This window comes from Cinclus cinclus, chromosome 1, assembly GCF_963662255.1.
Source record: "Cinclus cinclus chromosome 1, bCinCin1.1, whole genome shotgun sequence".
In the NCBI taxonomy this organism is placed as follows: Eukaryota; Metazoa; Chordata; class Aves; order Passeriformes; family Cinclidae; genus Cinclus; species Cinclus cinclus.
In genome coordinates, this window is record NC_085046.1 from 29,858,758 (window position 1) to 29,878,372 (window position 19,615).

General features: G+C 37.5%; 1 protein-coding gene across 1 annotated transcript in view; it reads left to right on the plus strand.

Moving 5' to 3' along the window:
- Positions 1 to 19,615, plus strand: part of HDAC9 (histone deacetylase 9) — a 270,154-nt gene that overhangs the window by 146,467 nt on the left and 104,072 nt on the right. The window contains exons 15-16 of the mRNA XM_062500976.1: positions 4,564 to 4,613; positions 18,784 to 18,891. Of these exons, the coding sequence (XP_062356960.1) occupies positions 4,564 to 4,613; positions 18,784 to 18,891 (158 nt within the window). The remainder of the gene's footprint in view (positions 1 to 4,563; positions 4,614 to 18,783; positions 18,892 to 19,615) is intronic.

Sequence of the window (19,615 nt, forward strand, 5' to 3'; positions counted from 1 at the left end):
AATGAAATCAAATCCAACCCAAATAAAAACTACATTAGCCAACAAAAGAAATTGCTGCCACAATTCTAGTAATACATAGGAATTATTTTGCTTTGGAAACTTATGCTGTTTCTTCTATAAGACAGACTATTGCTTCAGGAAGTCCTAAGATCATAATTTTATACAGGTTTATACATTTTCTAAGCCAAGGCAACATCAAAACTGAAAAATATTTACAGTATATTAGATTATTAGGAGCTTGAATTTCTAAGTAGAAAATCCTCCTTAAAAAAAAAAAAGGTGTTTCCAAGAAAAATTGTCTAAATTCCTGCAAAATTAAATTGAAAACATTTTTATTTGATTTCATCAACATTGTCAAATTGTTCCTTTTTTAATGCAAACATTTCATTTAAATTTTGTTTGGTTTAATTTAATTTTATTTTTGCATTATTTAATACAACATACATTGATATAAAATATTGTTCCAATTTTGGATCTCAGTGGTTAAGCAGCTTCTGGGATGCAGTGTGCAGTTGCAGATACAAGTTTAAGAAGGAATGGACCTAACTGTGTTTCTGCTGATGTACACAGAATGCAGAAAGCTTTGTTTATCTGATCTCAGAAAATTATTGCTTAGCCCACCATTGCTTCCTGGACATGCTTTGCCTTTTTTATTAGACACTTAATCCAAAACATTTACTCTCTGAGTTAATATTAAGATCACACTCTTAGAATATATTCCGAATTCATCCTTGGCTCACCGCTCTTTTCTCTTTCTATTTCTAGGATATTTTCTTGTTGCACCTCACATGGCCTTTTACCAAGACTAAAGTCAATAAAACACCCTTCCCACATGCTTTTGCATGTGCCTGTTTTCTGGCCGGAAGATCTAGTCAATTGGGCTTCCAAACTCTTGGATAAAGGAACCTAATTGTCTCTTATATTCTTCCAAAATGCAGTGTGACTGCTCCTGATTTTGCTGTCCCCATTTCAGTGACGTTGAACCTAACCAATCCTGACACTAAAATTAACATCTTTGTATAACAGAAATTTAATATACATGTAGAGAAGGAAAAATATATAAAGTAAATATTTCTTATAAAAAATTTCATAATAAAGAGAGATAATATGAGACAATAACAACATTGTCTCAGAAAATATTTCTATTTCAAAGGAAGTGTATTATTTTTTCTACAGAAATAGTTCCATCAAATGATGGTTTTGCATCCTAATGAAAAGTAGGACCTAACCATCTTTTCTTTTCTTTTCTTCTCTCTCCATCCAAAAAGACAAAGGCACCATTTGTTCACTACTTATGCTCCAGAAAATGTTTGGTTTTGTTTCCTGGTCCTCGTTGGAAGAATGCCTCTGCTTTGTCTAAAGACCTTTTATATATATTTCTTTTTTCTCTCACAAGCAGCTTCTATACCTTTAAAACAGAAAAGAAACACCTGAAGGAATGAAATTTAAATATGACTAGAGCTAATAATGTGCTACTTGCCACTAAATGCTTATTTCTGTTTCCCTGTTCAAGAGAAAAATCCTGTTCTGGAGGACTGCTAAACTACATGACTGGAAACTACAGAAATCAATGAGACTTATGCACATATTCATCTATTCCTAATGGTTTACAAATATTACCTCCCTTGAACTCTTGGCTTTATCTTCCCTGCATCAGGGTCTACAAATGCAGCTGTTCCAAATGACCACTTCAACTTCTACACTGCTGTGCAGTTAAGCTTTGGACTGATGCATTTTAGTGTGTGTTAAGCAACATGTTGCATTACCATTGTCTTGACACAAAGGAAACTAAAATGCAGACTACGTGTCACATCACACTATGAATTCAAGTACCAGCATACAACCTTACAAATCTCTTCATATAAATTCAAGGGCAGAACAGAAAATTTCTTAAAAATTTGTTTCCTTTTTCTCCTTCCAACTATACTAAATGACTATATGCCATTAAGTAACTGTCACTCTAAGTCAGGTTTCCTGTTACTAAAACTTTGTAAAATGAGAAATAAACTGTCAACACTAAAAAATGCATTAGAAAGCACCCATGCAATTCCAACTTCAAATTAATGAAGAAATGAACACTTTGCTGAAATGGCTTTGCTCTTGAGGAATAATACTGAGAATAATCAGGTTAAAAAGTGAACACGCTTTTAATTTGGGTTTGGTTTTCTTTTTCTTTTGAAAGTGAGTTTTTACTCATTATTTTTCCTGTTTATCAGACTCTCAGACCCTACTCATCAATCTCCTAAACAGCTTCTTTGACTTCTGTAGGGGCCTGACCTCAGTCAGTGATGGGTGCCTCAGCACCTAATTTGACAAACTAACCTCTACTGCCTTTGTGCATTGATATTCTAGAATACAAATCTCGGAACATTTCCAGTTCTATCAGTAAACAGTTGTACTAAATCTAAAGTGCTGGTGACTACAAACTCTGCCCTAGTACAAAGTCAAAAATATTTTACTATTTTGACCTTGTTTTCTACCTTACTTGAATATCTTCTGGGACATCAACTTCAAACATCATGGGAAATTCTCACTCCAATTCATTTTCATAGTAGCTTTTTTGCTATTGATGTTCATTTATGGCAGACTGTTATGAGTTTTGATTTTTTGTGAGGCTAGCTAAGTGATGGTCTGACTTTCACTTAGTCCAACATTTCCCCACTGTTCTCTTCATGCAATTTCAATGTTTTCTTGTTCTTCAGAGTTTGGCAACTACTATTTTTTAAGTCATCATGCAACAAGAAGCAAATATTGCAGCAAATTTCTTGATACACTGAAATGGCTTCCGTGCTTGTTTTCCCCAGTTTTAGTACTATCTTCTGATTGATTTTAGTGTCCTTCTTCACCATCTGCTTTTCTGTTTTTACTTTGTGTTTATTGTTTTTAATAGCGTTTACCATGCACAATGTGCTTGGCTGCAGGGAGATAAATGAGAATTCATCTGTTGTCTCTTATGTCCCAACTCTGCCATGGAATTTAAGAAAATATGCCTAGTCATTCATTAATCTAAAAATTTCTTCTTTTATCTCAAATTACATCTTATGTTTCCAATAATGCCCCTGGCACTTTAACAGAACCAATTTTTTTAGCTATCTGCTTGACACCTTTTCATCTTTCCCACGGTAAAAAATGAAAAATTGGTCCCTGGATCTGCTTAACAAGAAATCTGGAAATTCCAACTTGCACCTCTACTCTGACAATCTCCTGCAGCCAACATTTCCTTGCATGTCTGGGGCCATTAGGACTCACAGTATGAGAATACTCTGCATAGCTGCTGCACCTGCATTTCCGCTGGTAGCTCCACAGGAGTTTTGTTTGGCTTGTCTCACACACTGCGCAAACTGATCAAAGGCCTTTAGTCGGATAAAAATGCACGTTGGATTTTAGTCAAAGTGTAAAGCACTTTCCTCATCCCAGACCGTGCAGTCTGGTCTCTCCTACTTCAAAGATGATGGCTTATAGTTGTCTTTGTGCATTTCATTGGCACCTGCTAAACATGAGTAAGTGCAGCATTCACCCCTTCCATAACAATGGGTGACTCCTCTAGGTAACTCAAGTGATTCACTATCTAATGTTTCCTCCAGATGGCAAAGTTACAAAGCCAGATCTGTGATAGGGCAGGGGAAAAGCTTATGTTCTCTTCCACAGCTGCCTTAGGATCAGATTACACACTGGGATAGGAACTGCAACAAATCCTGAGATCCTACCTGGTTTTCATATTGTCATTATCAAGATAAACAGTGAGTTTAGTAGTACCAAGAAAAAAAATTAATAAAATATGAGTACACATATTAAGGTAAACCTTATCATATTAGCTACTGTAAAGAGTAGATTAGCTAGAAATTAAACTCTAAAGCCTATTAAGTTTTTGTTCCCTTTAGTATAATGTATTTACTGAATAATGTTGAAAAAAACAGTATTTCAAGATATGTTTTTAAAATATTAATACAATCATTGATAGAATGTAAATTAAGAAAACAGCATTTTTGCATAGATAGAAAGACTAAGGCTGCAATTTTCAAAAGAGAAATTCCCTTGAAGTGAAAAAGCTAAGAAATTAGTTGTCAGTTTTATGTAAACTTAATGAGGCTCCCTCTGTTGTCAGTGAAAAGAAACAGGTACTTCTCAAGAATAATTCACCCCATCAGTCATGTAGGCTCGATGGAGGTGCCTGTCTCACTCCTCTGGTTGGTGAAGAAGCCGAGATGAGTAGCTTAGTCAAGCTGCTTATCAGCTATAGATATCAGGATGATTAGTCACCCTAGTTCAGAGTGATTTTCTCTGGAATTTTGATCATTATATTTCTTTGCCACTTATATGCCACTTACCAGTCATAAGATTTGTCACTGTTGAGTAACAGTACCTTAAATGTCCCATGGCTGATTTGATTTCTAAGTTTTATGATTATTTTTTGTACCATTATCTGGCATTTTCATAGCAATAATAATACTGAAATCTGAATTACTGTAAAGAGTAAGGAAATACTGTTCCAGTATTTAAATGTTTTTTTTTTTTATAAAAAAAGAGAAATGTTTATTGTTTCTTTTTTTCTTTAATATATAGGAAACGTGTCTCAAAAACTCTTTTCCTTGTTGCCTTGTGGGGGACTTGGGGTAAGTAGATGTTTGGTTTTTTTTGCAAAAGGGACAGCACACAACATATGTGTTCTCCAGTTAATTCTTTAGCACTATCAGTGCAAAGTCTTCAGAAGCTGATAAATGCAGAGATCAAACATGAGCCATTATCACACTGTGTTTTCAAAGACACAGAAGACAGTGCATTACAAGAGGCATATGGAACAGTTAGGAAAAGATTTTGTGTAAATGTGCCCATTTCTAGTTATCCCACTTAGGGTTTTCACACGAGCTCCTTTCTTGAGGAAAGTAACATGGGCACAATTTTTATATCACAATGAGCTTTCGAGAAGCTGTTTTGTGTACTGTTGAAAAGCAAATATGGCTCCACATTTCTCTGAAAGACAAAAAAGTTGCCAAAGCTAACATTAAGCATGAAAAGGGCTAACTGCTGGCCAATAACTTGGCTATTAAAGTAATAAATTATTTGAGCATTTTTATGCCTGTTTTGAAATGGATTAATCCAGAAAGATAAGCTGATATTAGGACACAGAAGACAAAAATCTGGAGAGAGAAATATCTTGCAAATAAAAGAGTAAAGCTGAATTGTTGAAAACTGTGTAGAATTTCTACTGATACCAGTATCATGCCCCTATTCAGTTGTAGTGAAGATACTGCCAAGGAGAAATAGTTTTTCACATATATGAGTTTTTTTCACAAAAATATTTCATGCTTTTGGTCCAACAGGATCCGTTATTTACTGATGTCATTAATGTCAAAGTGAAATGATAATGTTCTAGATATCAGTGGGCTGGATGGTTGATGTCTATTTTACTTCCCTTTCACTGCTTCTCAGTGAATTCTCTGAGCATCTTCTTTGAAAAGTCTGAGCAGGCATAAAGGTGTAATCTTTGGAGGTCAACTTCCAGTGCAACCTTATACAGTTTTATTCTTCACAAAGCATAAATTCCATACTATACTAGTATGTTTATATGACAGAAGAAATACTCATTTTGTAAAGTTTTAACACAGGCACACAAAAAAAGAAAAAATGCATTTTAATCTGCAGTATTTTGTAATTTTTGTGTATTTTTTTTTCTGAACTATGAGTTAATAGAAAAGGAATCGGGAAGTCATAATCATTCCAGCTCCTCCACCTTGAGCTTAGCTTACTGAAGATCCTGCCTAAAATTTGGAAGTTGGTGACTAGCAATTTGCCAGTTTGGAAACTTAAGTAACATTACACATTGACGTGTGCGCATGTGCACCTCTGTAAACTACCATCATATATGCACACGCTGGTGCACAATAAAGGTAATTTTTCACACTACTGATGTAGAGAAAATGGAACAAAAATCAATAAAGTTGAGAAAGGATGTTCAGGCTTCTAAGTAAAAAGGAGATTATGTAAAAGTTCTTGAAAAAAATCTATTTTAGGGCCTTGGATAGTAAAATGGACTACAGCATTCTTTGAAAATTAAATGATAAAATTTTTTTATGAAACAGATTATTGTGATATTAAAAAAAAATCATGACCAGAGATGTGCTTTGAAATCCTTCTACTAATGACAGTATGTTCCACTCTAAAGCTAACTTAAATCAGAATTACTCAGAACAACTTAGTTTTTTTAAAAGCATTTAAATTCATCTACACTTTTTTCCCAGTCTGTGTCATTTATTTCTTATTTAAATTCATGGAAATTGGATTAAGGAGCATGTTGTAGAAATGGATCTTTATTTATATTCTAGTTGGTCTGCCTTTCTATGTATTATTACTGTCAGGCATTCTGGGGGTCTCTTTTAAAGGAATGGGTTATGACCTTTTTCAAGGTAAATAATCAGATTAGGAACTTTCTTTCAGCGATATTTAGCTGTTGAATGGTTAAGAGGAGCTCCAGGAAAGGGAGCTGCTTCAAGCTATGTGGAAAACAATTGTTAAGCTTACTTTCAGAAATGATAGTGGAAAAGAACAGGAAATATTGCTACTTGGTAGCTTTCAACTTAAATGAAAGGTAGAAAGCAGTAATCAATGTAAAGCAGGAGTATAGTTCATGCAAAGATTTTAGGGAGGGATGGAAGAATTTAATCTTTTTATGTTTATTTTTTCTTCCTTGCTTGTATCATTACTTGTTTGCTGCAGAATATAACAAAGGGTTAAGAAAAAAATCCCATTCTTGCAGGAGACTTTATGACTGCCTTTTGAATGAGAGTTTTCAGAGCTCTTTCATCTTATTGTCTTCTAGCTACATGGGGAACTTGTTGTTATCATGCAGCTCTATTATTAAATAGAGTATTGGTTCCACTGCTCATACAGGGGATGGGAAACCTAGGCTCTGTTCTGTCCACACCCAGGCTGGATTTAATATCAGAGACCCCATTTCTTAGTGAGTGTTGCTACCACATAAGAGATCAAATATTATTTCTGGCTGGGGACCCCCACACCATGCACTGAATTGGTGCTACTGTTGGAAAGAGTACTGGAAAAGTAAGGCTTTATGCATAAGTAGGATAAAGCCCATCTACCTAAGGCTATGATCTACCTATTATACATAATTCTAAATACTGCCAAGTGCTAGTTCTGAGGCCCTGTTCCACAAAAAAGCTTATAAATTTGAAAAAATTTGAAAGAATCACTGAATAGAGTGAAACTGCTCCTGGACCAAGGAATGGAAGCTAGGACTTCCTAAACGCTGAAGAGATGGTCACCTGATGAGCTTAGACTGTTCACAAACAAAAGTCCAAGTAACCTCTGTAACCCTGAATTCTACTCCATTACTGATAATTTGATCTCTGTTCTAAAACTACAGTCAACATCAGGGATCCTCTTCTTTGGACATTACTTACAGTGAAAGGAAGTTTGTTTCAAGAATTTTGAATAGCGAACAAGAGGCAGTTTGCATCCATAACTAGTATTTTCTGATCCTTTTCCATCACTCCACTAAATCTTTTGTAGCAGGAAAAAAGTATGTAAAACTTATGTTCATTTATTTCTTAAACACTCATTCATCCATATTAATTATTTTTAAGTAGTGCTACAGATTGATTATGTCAGAGTCATTGGCTTAGTATGTTACACTCTCAGAAGAAATCAAATAATTTTTTGTTTGTTTTTTTTAAGGAACTATGTAAGTAGCAATTGTTGCTCTTATCTAAGAACAGAAACCTGATTCATCTGAACAGCTAAATTGAACAGATCTCACAAAGAGAGAAAAAATGGTCTAAACTAGCATCCTAAATTTTCCCATAACAGGTTTTCTTTCAGTGATGCTTAATATTTTATCAGAGGACTATCCAGGGTCAAGATAATAAAATCCACTGAAGTATGGGATCTCCCTCCTGCAATAATGCTTTTTATGTTTTTTTTTTTTTCTTTTTCAAGCTTAACCTTGTTCCAGAACCAACTGTTGTTAAAGAATTCTAATACCAGGGGGATGAAATTCTTTGTGTTGGAGAGAGACTAGCAGCTCTATGACCAGCAGTTTTAATAAAAAGAAACGGTTTCTTGCAGCTGGTCAGAGGTTTGGAATGTGAAGTTTTCCAGGAGAGGTGGGCAGATTGCAGGTGAAGTGGCCAAACGGGGAGAATAATCACAAATTACATTTTGGTTCTGTGGATTGTCAGCCTATTCCACAATTTTTCATCTGTAAACAGCCATTGGAGCTATAACTGATCATTTGACCAATGTATCCATCTATTGCAATTCCTCTTCTGTTGTGCTGTGAAAATGACAATAAGAGAAGAAGAAATCTACTTTTAATGGGAGTAAGTTTCATCTCCTTGTCTCAGTCTGTCACTAAAAATAGTGATTGTTTTCTTGCCTGTTTGACCTGCTGCTGTGTGAAGAAATCTTGAAGTAATTTCTCAGCCATATTTTTCTGTCTAGTTGATAGGCAAAAAACCCCACAAAAGCAAAGAAGAGCAGGCTTTTATGATAATGTCATCATCGGCTCCCAGCTTCAAACACTTCTGTGGCTTTTGAATTGTCATTTATAACTTGGAACTGAACCGACCCATAATTCCCTTGATGCATTTAGAGAAATTGATAACAGACTGCTTCTTTTATGGCTCAGAGGAGGCAACTCCCATCACATCACTATTGGCAGTCAATATTATTTTCTGACATGGTTGTAAAAGTATAAAGGGGCTTATGGCATTTGTTTAGATGAGGAATGGGCTCTCAAGCTGTGCTGGGGTTTATGGGTCCAGATTACTGAGAAGCAAAGGGAATATGATGTTTGCAAACAGGATATGATTTTATTTAAGTTTGGGTTTCATACGTTGTTCCCTGGGGATTGTCCTGCAGACAGAAGAGAATTTCACTTTTATCATATGAAATTGGGCAGTTATCCAATTCCCCCTGCTCTCCCCCCATCCTCCCCACCAAAGACACTGCTCCAAACCTGTAATGCGTAAAGTCAGAACTTCAAACTGCAAGAGGAGGAGCTGGGGGAGAATGCTGCCCTACAAAAATCAGACTTCAGAAGAATCAATGTTTAGTGAGCTGAACAGAGTGGCTCTTAGGCTAAATACCGAGCCATCTGAATGACTAAGTATGGCTTGTACATATTATGGAATGTCCATTACATTTCCTCTAATTTTGCTGTTACAGCAGTAAAACAGAGATGGTGTCTTCTGCTGGGATAAGCTTGTCTTGTTTTGAAAACTGAAGTGTAACTTGGATCTTTCATATAGAAAACAATTTGGCCTGTAATTACCAAGGGAAGAAGTTTATAGCTATAAAATCTCAACATATTTACCAAACTTACAAAACATTAGTATTTTCTGAATATTAAATTCCTTCCTGCCATTCCTTTTTGCGGCAGCTGACAGTGCTACTTTTTGTTGTGACCACACAGGAAGAAAAGCAATAAGAAAGGCAAGATTTTACTAGTACACAAGTTTAGTAAGTCATCCAGGAAACAAATTGGTTTCTGCTGCTTCTCAATCTTCCCTTGATCTTCTCAGTCTGTTCCCAGGAAGAATTTTCAGCCTTTACATATTATGACTCTTCATTCCTCTTATTTCTATAAGAGCTAATGGTACCAAACTGGTTGCATTACCATGGTACAACAGTGTAAAAATCAAGAAAATATTGGCAGTGGCTTTGCCTTCTTGTAGCAAGCTTAGGTTCCAGGCTGATTAGGTATCTCTCCCTATACCTGCACACAAATGTGTCTGTACTGAAATAAGACTGCCTATAGTTTGGACTCTCAAATGAACCATCACCTCCACACAGATGTAAGAATTAACTTGTGCCTTTCCGCTATACTCCAGGCTATACCACAAAAGGTATAGTTATCTCAACAAAAGATATGTCTGCTTCCTAGTTTTGGAAAAGCAATCTGTAATTTCTAGAAGCTCATCTACTCAATATTAAGTCTTCCATTGTGAAATCATTAATATACCATGCTGCTAATATACTAACCTAATACTTTAAATTACTTACCTAACTCACTAACCTACTGAAATCTGCCAGTTACAACTTTTTGGAGCACACTGCAGAAGGCTCCTAGGAGTGAAGGACTTGTTTACTTCCTAAGCCTGTCAGCTATACCACCTCTAAAGAAATAACAAAATTTAATCAAAACAGAAGGCACATTATATTTTAACTGACATATTTTGCAGACCATTTAGGACTCATAGTTGCATGCTGTTGACTGTGATATTTTCTGCAGAGGTCAACAAAATGTGTACTCAATAAGGACACCCTGGTACTTCCTCAAGGCAATTTAAGGCCACTGGGGATGGAATCAGAGCTAGAGCTGGAAGTTTGTCTAAAGAAAAAACAGTGAATTAAGATGAAATCTGCTCATTTAATTAACTTGCAGTCCAGAACAACAGCTCTCTGAATATTCCCTTGTCCAGCTTTATGTACTGGCATAAGAAAGCCACACGGATCACTAGAGCAGGAGTTGTTCTACCTAAGATCAGAAGAACTGACTGGAGGTGCTTGAGTTCCTTTCTTGACAGAGACTTGAAACAACTAAATTTCAAATTTTAGGCACATTGATTTTAGAAAAAAAAACAAAAAAAAAAAAAAAACAAGTGTGATAAAGTGAATCTTGATGATCACATCACAGCAGGAAACAGCCAGCCTTCCTTTACTGAGTTACACAGACTTCATCTCTGGTTCTGGGAAGTGCATCTGTGTCTCCTGGGCCGGGAGGGAGCATATTTAGCATATCAACACCACGGACACAAAAAAAATTTCTTCACATTACAGAGCAGATATTTTATCCCACTTTTGTTCTTTCACGGCACTGAGGCGTCCCTATGCCATCTACCACAGAGCTTGACGTTTCAGTGAGAGGTGAAACCAGCTGAGAGACATAGTTCCTTGGTATTGCTGAAGGCATAACAAAATGTTCTAGAATAGTCACAGATTGCTTTTGCTTGCAGCAGGCAAGGATAGAAAGCTCAGGTGTGGTAATCTGACAGCTTGTCAAATACACAATTTGGTCCCTCAGATAATTGCTTTTCCCTTTTTCACAAAGGACTGTTTCCCCTTGCTACTCAACTGGATTAAACTTTTAGACAAAGATACAGTATATGAAACACAGAAAATTATTGGGAAGTTACTGAACTATCATAAAGCCGTATCTTTAAAGGTCTTACCTAATTTGCTGCGTTTTCTAAAAATTATTGTGTTGCCAAAGGCAAACATTATGCAAAGAAGCTTCTTATTTCCAAGAATATGAAATTAGATATATATATATATAGATATATATATAGATACACATATAGATAAATATGCACAGGTATGTTAAATGTAAAAAGTGGAATAGTACCATATCCAATCTACCACTACTACTGTTCACTCTTCCCAGACTTAATCACATACATTCAGATGGATTTGACTGTAATTCTGTAATTAAAGAATTCACATTTGCACTTTAAAAACATATCATGTGTTTATTTACAGAATTTAACCACCAGATGGACAGAAGAGCTCTCTGAAGAAAAAATATGTTTATCTCAATAAACACCAGGTTCTAGTGTAGTCCCATGGTGGCCTCTAACACAATGATAATCTACATCCAGGCAGAAAGCTGAAATGTTACGTTTTAATAAAAATGGGTGCAGCAGTAAATGATGAAACTTTTCAAAATTAAGGCTTGAATACTGCACAAAGAAGTTGAATTTTCTGCAACTGTGTGCATTACAACCAACTATACATTGTTGTATCTCCTTGTCTGCAAACTCCTGGAAGCCGCAAGATCAAACATAAGAAGGCAGTTGCACAAGCATTTTCACACACTTACCTATTAAATACTAAAACAAATGTCAAGTTAAACTAATAGAGTACTTGGGGCTAGACCTGAAAGTGCAGTAACATTTTTTACAAGCATCTGGTGATATATGCCACATATCTGAGACTTGAATCTGGGCCTAAGTGTTTTGTTTATGAGTTTTTTATAAAAACAAGTTCTAATCCACATCTAATCCATGCTATCCTCCCTCTATTCCCCCTACCAATGATGCACATATCACTGTTTCACTAAGGTTTGGAGATCCTTTGCGGTGTCTAATGTATGCATTATGAGACCTTGAGATTCTGGATCTCTGTCATAAAAGTTAGTTTGAGAGAGAAACCAAGTAAAACTATTTCTTTTTGAGATATTATTGTGTTCAGGCTTCAGCTTGACTTAGCCTGATATTTTTTGGCTTCTCATTTTGAATACAAAGCTATTTCTTTTCCAATACATATCTCGCATATTTAATTGCCTTTTTTTTTTACAAACTTTAGGATGAATTTCATTTTTACAGAGAGGATGCTGCATTTAAATCAAGGGAAGACTACCAACATCAGTAACTCTGTTAGGCATTCAATAATTAATTAAGAATTGAATTTTTTACTGTTTTCTGAAAATTGGCTTTGATTGGCTTTTCATGCTACTTCACTATTGGCAGGTAAAACTTGAAAGACATTAAGTATTCTACATACAACTGGCCCACATTCCTTGCTCTTGAAGAAAGCCTGGAAAGAGGCTTTTGGGATCAGAATTAATAGCCTTTAAAACTATTTTTAGAAGTCCTTTTCCATAAATATATATATTATTACTGATGAATTCTCCTACTGGAATTATTCAAATACAGAAGTCAAGTCAGTATTATTCAAATAGAGAATGCAAGACTAAGGGAATTCCATGGCTTTTGTTTAAGCAATGATTTGTGACGGTCCTTTGAACTATTCATCCTGCTGGAGCCTAAAGATCACATGCCCTTCACAAATTATTTGTAAATCACACTGGTAGGCAAGAAAATATGTAAAGCTGATATTCTGGTTACCCTTTATGGTAGGCATTTTAGATCAAAACAGCTGGAAACGCCTTTGACAGAAAAAAAATCTTTGATACAGCTGCAATAGCAGCAAAAATAAAGGGAGCTCACTGTGCTTATTTTTCCTAAAGTAGTACACTTTTACACATTTCCTGTATCTGGAATTTATGGAGAAGACGTCAGCAATGCAAACCTTTTCTCCTTTGTTCCTTAACGAGTGACATGGCTGACAGGCCATCCATTAGAAGTTCTTCCTTGGAGATGATGTGCACACCTTCGCCTCTTTAGTCATGGTGAGATGAAACAGCAGCTGAGAAGCATGTTGAGGACCTTTTGCTTCCTAGTGGAAATCACAGAGGTGATGAATGATCACCAGGACATCTGTAAGAGTGGGAGGTGAGAGCTATGAGCGTGACACCTGGGAAGCTGCACTGCTCATGGTCAGGAGCAAACTATTACAAACTTATGTGGTAGCATTAGCTGGCACCGACTGTCTCTAAGAATGACAGACTCCTTGCTGGAAGTGATACCGAAATGCCACACAATTTTTAGAGACTGAAGTGCTTTAGAAAAATATTTAATTTCTGTTTTCACAACAGTATATTAAAATAACACAGTGATGGAAGCGTTTGCTCTGGCATAAGAGAAAGAGTGTGAGATTCTGGATGCTTTTAAAGCTAAAACACTCTGAATTCACCCTGAAATATCTAAGGTTTATTGAATTTCAGTATCACTGAGTAGGTCAGTACTCTCCAGTATTAGTTGTCACTGATTCTTAATCAGTTTTCGTACTGCATATAGCTACACTATTATGAGCTGACCATATTTCATTTACTTGTCAATATTAGAACCACTTATATCAAAGGACAAAATTTTTTTAACATAGTTGTTTTTCTAGATTTGTGTTGAAATGTTTCCATTTGAAATGCATACTTAACTAACTTCCATCCAAGAGCAGTTGAGCCCAATCTCTACTCTTTATAGAAAGGGCAAAGAATCCTTTCAAACTACTGCAGAGAACTTCTTGTTATCCAGAATATTGGACACATAGAATGCAATGACTGCTATCCAGGAAATATCACAGGTCAAAGTTTCCACGAACAACTAGATGACAGATTGCATTTTTGACCTGCTGTCAGAAAATTAGTATCTCTTGTGGGGATGTGTGATATCTCTAAGAGGACTGGTTTTGATTTTAATGATGGCAACAATTGTGCAGAGAATCCAGAGCAGGATGAGAAATTCAGCATATTTTTAATTCTTCTTTGGAGTAAAATCAGAATTCCACTGCAGAAAATGAATTTGCATTAAATCACAAGCTGTGTGTTTGTGGGTAGGAGGAGGAGTGGGGAGAGAAAGTTCTAGGATGCTTTGAATTAATCCCAAAGCAGTAGCTTGGGCTCTCTTTTATATTGCCATGTCATTATCAGTGGGGATGTATTCAAAGCAACTTCAGAGTTTACGGTAATTTAGGAAAGATAACTCGTACAGATGAAAACATCATGCAGGGCGTAAAAAACTCAAAAGGTTCATCAGATTGTGAGCAGCATCTCTGGTTAGCAGAGCTGTGATACATTGACCACTTGGCAGATCCCAGATTTCTGGAAAAAAAGAGGACTGAAATAGAAGATGAGGATTGAAGAAGCATTGTAGCCGGGAAGGAGAGGTAAAACAAAAAGCAGTTATTATCTTAGAAATGCTTTAGCATTATTAATCACACTCCCTTTTTGCTCCTCTGAGGTAGGTTCCAGATAAATTTAAATAGCACGACAAGGAACATTTCCAGTTTTGTCAACTGCACTGATTTCAGAAAGATCTTGGAAGTAAGGAATGTCTCCCTTAGGTATATTGCCATATCTTTCCTCACCATTTTCACATGCACCACAACTTGAGCACAGCATAGGGAGCTGGTAACTTTTAAACTTTACAGTCAGTCTTCTTTAAAACAAAATTTTCCAGCCCAAAAGGGGTTATAGTACATCCTTTCTGTCTGTTGAAGTATCTCTGCTCTAAGGCTTCTTTCTTACCTTGTTTTAAGTATGCTAAAAGTCTTCACTGCGAAAGTGGCATTATCACATAGATACTTACAGGAAGCAGTCATATCAAGTTTTTTTTGTAGTGCAAAGCAGAGAATTTCTAGACACAGGGCTTTAAATAGTAATTCATTCAGTCAGGAGAAGTTACCAACATTTCTTTTTACTTAAGTCATTCCCTTCCTCTTTAATGCCTCCACATCCACTTCAGGGACAGGTAGCTTAATTTCTATCATCTGTAGCTTTGCAGAATATTAGCTTTGCCACACATGCCAATGATTGAGCTATATATGTGCTTGAAAAAGCCTGCAACCTACAGTGCTCATTCAGGAAACCAGGAGTGAAGTAAATCCATATGTGTGTTAGAAAGTCAGTGTTCACATAGGGCTCGTGCTCTCTGGCTCTTGGTGCTATGATGCACAATTCCTTGAAGAACCGTAGCTGTCATAGGATTTTTGATAACAAAATGTTTAGTATGCTTATAGTTGAACACTGATGTTTTGATGTTTTATAACAATGTTTTTTTTTTCATTTGGTTGAATTAAGAACATTCTTCTATCTTGACAATTTTTAAAGGACTCCTAAATAGAAGCAATATTTAAATATTAAATGTAATTAAACAGAAAAAAGGGCTAATATTCTTTGTTAAAATTCAGCTACAAATGCTGTGTTTTCTGTAAATTTTGTTTAACATTGTCTGTAAAACAATCCTAATCCAGACAGGTTTTACACTGAATTCTTTGGCTGCTCCAAAGCACTTGAAGAAAAATAACCTCTTATAAAATTCCATCTGACTTTGTCATAGTCTGTGATTCAGAAAGCATCACATTTGTCACAAATTCATCCACAGTCAGCATATAGATAGGGTGTCAGATACATGAGATATATACATGCACCAGAACCAGAAACCACAGTGTCTAATCCCACTCCCTTTACTTGTGTAAAATCCAACCATTTATCCTCAGAGGAATATAGAAAAGCACATCAGAAGGATTTTAGATGTTCATTTCATATGCAGCCTGACAACTGGACCAACTAGTAGCTGTAATTTTAATGGGTTTGCCATTCATACCACAGTATTTCAACAGCAATTTACAAAGTAAACCCTGAGTAACACTAAAAGAAAAATCTCTGTTCAGTCATCTGAAACATTTAAGGGAATTATAGAGAATTATAGAATTATTAGAGATGTAAAATGGAGTGAGATGGCATTTTCTAGTTGTTACAGCTAAAGCATTGGCTGTGTGATGCAAGTTCTAGGTCCTTCATGAGATATTCTTCAGAAATTCAGTCTTAATTTTGCAAGAATATTAAATAGTATTTGACACCTCAGTTTGTACTACTGTGCCTATTCAGGGTAAATACTCATATATTTATGTTACTTTTTGTATTATCATAACTGTGCATTAAAGTATGCAGATTCAGTTGGCTACCCCTAGTTTTAAGACTTTGCCACTCATTACATGTACCATGCCCAAGAGATTAGCTAAAATATCCTGAATTTCCTGTGTTCATTTAGGTGATCATTTTTGAAAAATTTCCCAGGAAACACTGTTCTGTTTCCTGATTGCCCATTTTTTTCTACCAGTCCAGGTAAATTAAGGTAGCAGTCATTCAAGTGGTCTGAGGGAAATTTTTCAGAGGAAGATACTTGATCTTACTGTCCCAGTTCAGTCTGCTCACACCCAGCTGAAAGCAGAAAATGATAAATGCTGTACCTTGGCCAATGCTCAGCATTCAGCGGATGGAGAGACTGCAGTCTCATGTGTCAGAGCAGACAACAGTTTGAAGGGTGGGTACTCTCAAGCTGTGGTTACAATTTTAACTTAATCAGCCTTCTGGAAATGAATCATAGTTCCTTTGAGGATGCAGGTTGCTCCTGCTCATGCCCTGGTGTACGGAGCAGCTGCCATTGAATCATTTTCATCAGCCACTCCTTCATGTTAACCTTAATTTTCTAGCCATAAAAATGGTAAGAAAGTACCCCTCCCAGCCCTCTTGCCGATACTTCTTCATTTAAAATACAGCACAGTATTTTTCAAACTTTATTATGGTTTGATTAAATTGATTTAACCAATGATCTCTACTTATTTATTAAATATTAAAAAATGACATTTGATTCACAGTTCCTTTAAAGCAGTAGAGAGAGAACTCGAAGGTCTGCCTAATGTTACTTGTGTCATTATTTGTTTACTACTTGGTTTCCTTCTTATTTCTTGTTACCTATTGATCAGCATGCATCTTTCCTATTTCTATCTCTTTTAATCTCAGGCTATCAATCTACAAAACAACTATAATAAACCATCCTATATCAAGCTGATGACACCTAATTAACCTAATTGTGTTTGTGCAACATTTTGAGTTTCTTAGATGAAAATACAGTGTGGTCTCACCGCTGTTACTCTAGACTTTGCAACCAAAGGGCAGTTTTCTTATTCAAGTCTACTGTAAATACAAGCTATTTTCATTAGTTCAGCTGTATGCACACAAAACTGATCAAAATGATAGAAAAATCAGGTCCAGGATACTGAAGAATAGGATCACTTTAGTAGCTTGAAATATAATATTATTGTAACAGTAATGGCAAAGACATTTGACAGGTGTAGAGAAGATCAAGCTTAGATCAAGCTTCTTTCTGTTTGAAATGACTAATCAGAGAAATTCCTCAGAACTTCCAGAGTCAAATAGCAGTTGCATCCATTTTCAATTACTTGATTTCTTTCTTTCCCTTTTTTTTTTTTTAATGGAATTAGGAACAGAAGCTTCTGGTTCAAACTGAAAGCATGTCTCAGTGTGTTTGGAAATCATCCAAATAGCATCTGCCACAGTATTTTGTCTATTTCTAAACGTTTTTCTTTTCATGATAAATTTGCACGGTACGCTACAATTAAATGCACTTCCCATGGAGCATCGAGGAAGTCTAGCTGTCTTTCTGAATAACTTTTTCAGACTATTTAACACCACCCTGTCTGCTTTACATAATACATGATATATACAAGGATATACAACATTTCACCTATGTTTTGGTATGTTTCTGTAAATAAATACTTATTAAAAATACATTTCAAAGGTAAAGTTTTAGCACACTGACTGAAGCTGTAGAGCAGTGCTCCTTAGCCACCTTTATAATATATTCTTTAGCATGTAATGTTTTACATGCCACACTTTCTCATTTAGACGGTGCAGGAGATAACTTTCTCTGTTTTAAAACCCCTTAAAATAAAACCTTCCAGCTACAGCTCATTAGTTCATCAAGACTGGGTATGCAGCGAGGGTCTTGCTTTATGTAATTCCATTTTCTGTCTCTGGCAAGGCTGACTGCTGAAATTATTCAAAACAATTAATTGTTCCCATTGCAGTCACTTACAAACAACCGCCTGGGAAGAGAAAACGAGGGGTTACTACTCTGTTTTGTTCTAAAGAAAGGGGCCGCTGATGTGCCATTGATGAGCTCTGGTGCTGGGAGAGCGGCGGCTGTTCCCTATGGCCATTCCCGACGGCCATTCCCGATGGCCATTCCCGATGCTCATTCCCGATGCTCCCGGGGCTGGCAGGTCCCCGTCACCTCGCCAGCCGGCTTGAGGAGCGTCTGGCGAGCAGGCCCGGCCCGGCCGATGTAACACTGTTTGTAATGAGAAATCTAAACAGGGAATGGCAGCGAGGCATGACAGGAATGTGTTTCCATTGGAGAAGCCCGTGCGGAGAAAAAGCATAAGCAAAGCCATGTCCAGAAGGCCTTTCAGCTGGCCAGCGCGGAAGACTGATGTTATTGTACACGGGCTGTCACGCTGCCAGCCCTCCCTCACGGGTTTGTTTTCTCTCATGCTCTCCCTCTCCCTCTCCCTCTCCCTCTCCCCTGTCCGCTGCCTTCCTCCCGGGGCCGGCTGTTTGCTCAGGTGGACAGTGACACCGTTTGGAACGAGCTGCACTCGGCCGGGGCGGCACGCATGGCGGTGGGCTGTGTCATCGAGCTGGCGGCCCGCGTGGCCTCCCGGGAGCTGAAGGTGAGGTCCGGGCCGCGCCGTGGGTGGGAGCGCCGGGCGGGCCGGGCCGGCAGCGCGGGGGGCTCAGCGGCTCCAGCGCTCGGCTCCGGGCAGGGCGGCGGGACCGGAGCAGGGAGGGAGGGACGGAGGGAGGGAGGGCGGCCGCGAAGGTGTGGCAGTGCATGAGCGGCGGCGGCCGGGGGTAGTGCCCGCGCCGAGGGGCTGCAGCGTAATGCGTATCTCCTCCGGCCAGCGGCTGCGGCGCTCCTTTTCGAGTCAAATGTTGATTTTTTTTAATGTATTATTTGTTTTTTTTAAATACGGTTGTTTAGCCACGTGCTCAGTGTCAGATGCCACCCGGCGAGAGGGGACAGGAGGGAGCGGCTGGCGAGAAGGGCGATGGGGCCGGCGGTGCCCGGCTGCCAGCCCGCCCGCGGCCCCTCTCTGCCCGCGGCCCCGCTCCGCTCTCCCTGCCGCCGGATCTGCGAGGCATGATGTACGAAACCCAAATTATCCCCAGTCTAAACAATTTATAAAAGCTCCAGACCTGACAGACTTTGACATTTTATTTGGTATTTTAACGGCCCTATTTAAAGGTACACCATATGCAGCCGGAGTGCAGGCTTGCCCCAATAAACATTGTTGGAGCTTACATGTCTCCTTAATGAAACTGTTTATTCGCTTTCCAGTCCGCATTCTAATGGATTCAGTCCTATTTCCAGAATCAAGATGGAAATAAATATTT